General features: G+C 50.1%; 1 protein-coding gene across 2 annotated transcripts; it reads left to right on the forward strand.

Moving 5' to 3' along the window:
• Nucleotides 1-431: 431 nt before the first annotated feature.
• On the forward strand, nucleotides 432-5051 carry LOC122482680 (calcitonin receptor-stimulating peptide 1-like). 2 transcript variants are annotated; one of them, XM_043578990.1, is made up of 5 exons: nucleotides 444-570; nucleotides 1554-1648; nucleotides 1965-2102; nucleotides 4125-4304; nucleotides 4852-5051. In XM_043578990.1, the coding sequence occupies exons 2-4, from the start codon at nucleotides 1563-1565 to the stop codon at nucleotides 4288-4290; spliced, it is 390 nt and encodes a 129-aa protein (XP_043434925.1). In that variant the 5' UTR covers nucleotides 444-570; nucleotides 1554-1562; the 3' UTR covers nucleotides 4291-4304; nucleotides 4852-5051. The 2 variants fall into 2 exon arrangements, with proteins under 2 accessions (XP_043434926.1, XP_043434925.1); XM_043578991.1 differs by lacking the exons at nucleotides 4125-4304; nucleotides 4852-5051 and adding an exon at nucleotides 3321-3505 and having other exon boundaries at nucleotides 432-570.
• Nucleotides 5052-5747: the final 696 nt, after the last annotated feature.

Here is a 5747-nt window from a genome sequence, read left to right on the forward strand (position 1 = left end):
CAACCCTCCAAGCCTCCACTGGACGGGGGTTGGGGGTGGGGAGGTCTTGGGTCAGACTTGAGGAGCCAGGATTCCCTGCTTCCTGGATCTTGCCCCGTAAGAACGCAAGCTAGGGACGGAGTGGGGCACATGTTCAAAACCTGTGCAGCGGAACTGCACCGGTGAAATTTACCATGACATCAAACTGCCCTCAACTTCCTGCTCACTTTATAAGGATGTTCCTTCTTGGTCCCATCCCTCTCCCTCCCTCCACTTGCATCAATGACCTCAATGCAAATACAAGTGGGATGGTCCCGCTGAATGTTCTAGGTTCTAGACGGAAATGGGTGACACAATCCATCTGGGGTACGTGATCTTTTCCCTCATTGGTTGCTCAGAGCTCTTGGACCCCCCCCCCACCCCCACCCAGACCCAGAGCGGCGGGAATAAGAGCAGCTGCTGGTGCTGGGAGGCAGCCGAGCCACTGCTCTGCTCAAGTGTCCCTGACACTTCCACAGCGCCATCGCCCGACGCCAACGCTACCGCAGCTGCCACCGCCTGGGCTCCAAGCCACCTGCTGCCTGCTGCCAGGTGAGCCCCGAGATTCCTGCCTTCGCTGTATGATTCTTTCTCTCCCTCTTCTTCTCTCCCTCTTCTGCATTAGTTGTTCTTGTATCCGCTCTTCCTTCCTATCTTTGAGTCTCTGGGCACTTCTGTCTGGGTCTCTTCGTCACAAAATCTGTTACTCCGCTATTCAAACCCCAGGTACGCTGAGCTGTCTCAGTTCGGAGACTTCCCGCTCTAATCTTTCCATCAGTCTCGCTGTCTCTTGCTACACTTGCGCTCAGGACGCTGGAGCTCCGCAGGCACTGTGCACAACAGTAGGACACAAGGGTGCTCACGGGATCATGTCTTGTGCCTAGTGGCCCCTGGGAAATCGGTTCGGAACCTGGACCAGCGCCAGTGAGTGGCAAATAGGTGCAATGACTAGGGGCCGGCAGCCCGGGAAGGAAAGCCCCAGTAGTGAGTCCTGGGAGCTTTTTTCCTGGTTTCCAGGAGACTCTGCTAAACTTGGTTCTTGCAGGGGATTCTCTACTAGAGTGCAGAGCAGGTGAGCAGTAGTATTTGTTTCTTCAGTTTCCCTAAGATTCCAATGGGACAGATACTCCCTTTTTAGCTAACTCCCCCCCTGCCGCCCCCCACCATGGCCAGATATGATCAAAAGCCTTACACAGGGAGTACAGCTCTGGGTAGGAAACAGGAGATTGTCCCGGGATTGTCTTCAATGGAGACCTGGCCAGCAGGTAATGTAGTGTGTGAGGTGGTGGGGAGGGGGCTATGGACTGAGTCCTCTTTCCCCAGTTGTCCTGCTAGGATAGCTTGCTTCAGTCTCACTGGATCTTCCCACAGTCCACTTCCCCAGTGAGGAAACAGTGGGGAAAGGAATGGCATTACCAGCCTGAAGCCACCATGCCAGGGAGTTACAGGTAGAAAGAAGCAGGACCAGAGTCCAGGTTCTTGGGCTCATAGAACTTCAAACTGGTGCAGAAAATGACATTATTTTTCCCTTGCAGAGAAGCGCCATGGGCTTCTGGAAGTTCTCTCCTCTCCTGATTCTTGGCATCTTGGCCCTGTACCAGGTGGGCATGCTCCAGGCAGCACCATTCAGGTAAGCCAGCCCTGCCTGGAGGTCACTCCTCTCCCACTCCTTCTGGGATCAGACAATTCCATTCTCAAAATTGTGGTGTGCTGAAAGTTTACCAACTGGTGAGCCGGGCAAAGGGGAGTGTATATTTTCTGATATAAGGTGTGTAGCACATAATTGAAAAACAGCACTGATATACAATATTCTTTATTATAAATTTCAGATAACTCATTGATCTCACAGAATGCTTCTGGTGCTTTTACTAGGAAGCCTGGCTGCTTATCTTGGGAGAGACAGGCAGAGACCCAGAGCTTCCATTGTGTTTTCTTCCCCTCCCCAGGTCTGCTCTGGAGAGTCCTCAGGACACTGCTATGCTCAATGAGGAGGAACTGCGCCTCCTCCTGGCTGCAATGGTGAAGGACTTTGTGCAGAGGAAGGCCAGTGAACTGCAGCAGGAGCAGGAGACCGAGGGCTCCAGGTGAGGATCCCCACTCCACTTGGCTCAGGGCATCCCCTCCCTCCTGTCCTGCCAAGGAAGGCATATCCTAAGAGGTAAGACGGAACACGGCTGGACAGGAGGTCAGCACACTGCCATGGCTCTCCTCGGCCTGGGGCCCAGCTATTCTCATGCACCACTGAAAACAGAGGTCCCACAAAGAGACTATGGTTAGACCACATGTAAAAAGATCCATTTCTGAAAGCAACTGGGGAAGGTATGAAATCCCTCCCTCCGGAAACTGGTCTGAAAGCACTGAGGAGACTTCCCAGCATTGGAGGAGTTAGGACTGGTAAGTGTGAGGCCAGCAGATGGACCCCACAGATCCCAGGAGATTTTAGAAATTGGTTTCTCTTTGTAAACCTGCACTTGACATTCTCTCACATCCACATGGAGCCTTCATTGCACATTTGCAAGGTGAAGCCAAAGGCCTTGCAGAGGGTGGGGTCAGGTAGAGCAGTACCTGAGGTAGGTCTGGGGGCTTGAGATGTGTAGGATCTGTGGAGACGTGCATGTTGTCATGGGGCCAGACACCCTTCCCCAGCCCCACCTCCCCGCGTCCCCTGAGCCTGGAGCTCACGCCAGCCCCTGGCCCGGCCCGGCACTGCCTGGCATGTGCTGCACCTGCATCTACCCTAAGGACCTCTCTGCAGAGCAAGAAGGACTGAGCGGCATGCGGAAGGCTAGGAAAGGGCACCCCTTCCCCGCTGCAACCCTGCCCCACGCTGCCTTGGCTCAGCAAAGCTCGGAGTTCTCCTAATGGAGGATGTGTGAGCTGCCCTCCTGCCTGCCCCTCCTGCCCCCACTTAGAGTGCCCCCTCCCTGGTCTAAGCTTCTGGGCGATCGCCACAGGGGCAGACCTGGTGCATGGTACCACCTGGCATGTCTTTTCCCTGCAGCCTGGACAGCTTCCGAGCTAAGCGGTGCAGTAATCTGAGCACCTGTGTGCTGGGCACATACACACAGGACCTCAACAAGTTTCACACGTTCCCTCAGACTGCAATTGGGGTCGGAGCACCCGGCAAGAAAAGGGTCATGGCCAGCAGCTTGGACAGAGACCACGGCCCTCACGATGGCATGACCCAGGATACCTATTAAACCCCTCCCTCTCTTTTCTAATGTCCTTTCTTCCTTCCTTCCTATATCGTGATACGTGTGGTCCTCTCGGGTTGCTGGTATCGGTGGCTTTCTTTATGGCAGTGGATGTCTGGCACCTCAGATGGGAGGAGAGCAAGAGGAACAGGCCAGAAGAGAATCACGCAGGAAGAGATGGGGGGCAGCCCTGTGCTTCCCCTGAGGAATCACAGCACGGCTTCTCAGTCCTGCTTGTGAATGTGTTTGCCGATGGGGAATAAAAGTATATTTCTCAAAAGACCTGAGCGGTGGTGGTTATTGCTCTGGCCCACACCACAGGCTTCCCAGATTCAGGGACCTGTGCTTAGAAGTAGCCTCAGCCCTGTGGTAGCTGGGTGCAGGGTGGAGTAGCTAGTCCTTGGACCAACCTCAAGTAGGAAGAACAGGAGCAGTAAAGAACAGGTAAGCACCTCGGGGACCCAACGCTGTAAAATCGCCTTTTCTTCCAGGTAAGTCGGGGAATTTTTGTATTTCTAACAAGGGATATTTGATGCCTTTGAGTGGGATGTGACTTCCAGACAATCCTCGTGTTAGGATCAGTTTGGGGCCATAATTCTCTGTGTCTCATAAACCTTTCGTGATTTGTAGTTTATTTATACAGGAAAGACAGGCTGTTACAGCTCTGTGTTCCATGGCCACTCACCCGGAGCCACCTTGGGTTTTCTGACACCCCTGGGAATGTCTGTGGGAGTGATCATGGCATTTTCCCCAAGAGCCTGTGTATTTCTGCAGTGATAATTGTGATTGAGGAAAGACACAAGGTTAACTGGTGCCTCTCAGAGCAGTAATTTTACGATGATGGTTCTATGTGGCAGGTATCTGTTCCAGTCTCTAACAGGTCTTCTCTTCTTTTTCCACCTTGCTAATCAGAGTCACTGTCCAGAAGAGAACCTGCAACTCTGCCACCTGTGTGGCCCACTGGCTGGGAGGACTGCTGAGCAAAGCCGGAAGCGTGGCAAACACCAACTTGCTGCCTACCTCTATGGGCTTCAAAGTCTACAACAGGCGCCGCAGGGACCTTGGACTTAAGCAGTAAACAACTCCAGGAAGGTGACTGCCCTTGTACTGTCAGATGGGAGGCTGGAAAACTGGGTATTGCAGGGATGCAGTCCACACTTTAACCCTCCCTAAGCCATGTAGTAGAAAAATCCACAGGGCAATGTGCCCAACCAGTGTCTGGAAAGAGAAGAGGGAGTTCCAGTAGCTAAAACTCCTAAAATTTAGGTTCATTTTCCTCCATTTTCCCAGTATCTCCCTGTGATACTGGGATAATCTGCTAGAAAATACAAATCTATTTAAATGTCTGTCCCATGAAGTTATAATTATGAATATTCTATCGTTTGAGTTTGAAAGGTAGGGACATACTTTTGGTATATTTACATATGAATTCAGAACATACATTTGGAGTCAAGAATTATTTGCCTTCTATTAGCCATATGACCATGGGTCACACATTCTTTGAGCTTCAATTTCCCTATTTGTGAATCAAAGGCAACAATATCTACTACCTAGTATTAATATAAGAGTAAATGAGATAATAGATTTCAATATTTTCACAATAAAGTTACAAAATTCTGTCTGTTATTTTTTTTTCCAGGTCATCATGAAGCGAAGTCTACTTTTAATTTGTAATGAAAGCAACTCATCGGATACAGAGCATGGAAGACACATATAAATGCATGCTTAATATTAAAAACATTCTCTTTAGTTTGAAATAAACTAAAGCTGTGCTCGCTTCGGCAGCACATATACTGAAGTAAACTAAAGCTAACTATGAAATAAAATCATTGCAAAGACCTACTGTGTATCTCGTTGTATTGATTGTTCAATAAACGTAACAGCAGGTCTCACTGGCTTATCTGGTGGCAAAGGTGAGCTCAGTCAGCCTACCTTTGATGTTGGCGATCCTGTTAAACCTCAGGGGGAAGTGGTGTAGCTGCCGGGTGGGTGTCTGGGGACGCATAATAATGCTTGTGCCCACACAGAACTCTTTGTTTGAAAAAATACTGTCACTGGTGAACTTCATTAAGATGAGAAAAAAAAAAAAAGAGGTTTTAAATACACTTAACAGGCGTCCCTACTGCTATTTATGGTGTTTTTCCAAGGAAAGCCTAAAGACCTGTGAACACTTTGTTGACCAGGCTGACCACGAAGCAAAGGCAACATGCTTGGGATGGGATAGGTCTTCTGTATCCTGTATCTTTAGCTTTTAAGGAAACACCTTTAATGGAACAAGAACTCGAGACATCTCCAAGACAATTCACCTTCATGTTCAGAGATCCCTAGCACCAGAGGTTCTCTGTGTACTTCCCCTTGACTCAGCTTTGCCACTGCCCATCCCTGCCATCCCTCCCCATAAGCACCCTTCATACACCCTATAGCCTGCAAAGCCCTTTAGAAACAATGGCTCAGAGTCTGAAATGCAATCACACTGACTGGCAGGCCTGGAAAATTCATCAGGTGCCATCCAACCAACTATTCTTATTCTCTGAG

Source organism: Prionailurus bengalensis, chromosome D1 (genome assembly GCF_016509475.1).
Source record: "Prionailurus bengalensis isolate Pbe53 chromosome D1, Fcat_Pben_1.1_paternal_pri, whole genome shotgun sequence".
In the NCBI taxonomy this organism is placed as follows: domain Eukaryota; kingdom Metazoa; phylum Chordata; class Mammalia; order Carnivora; family Felidae; genus Prionailurus; species Prionailurus bengalensis.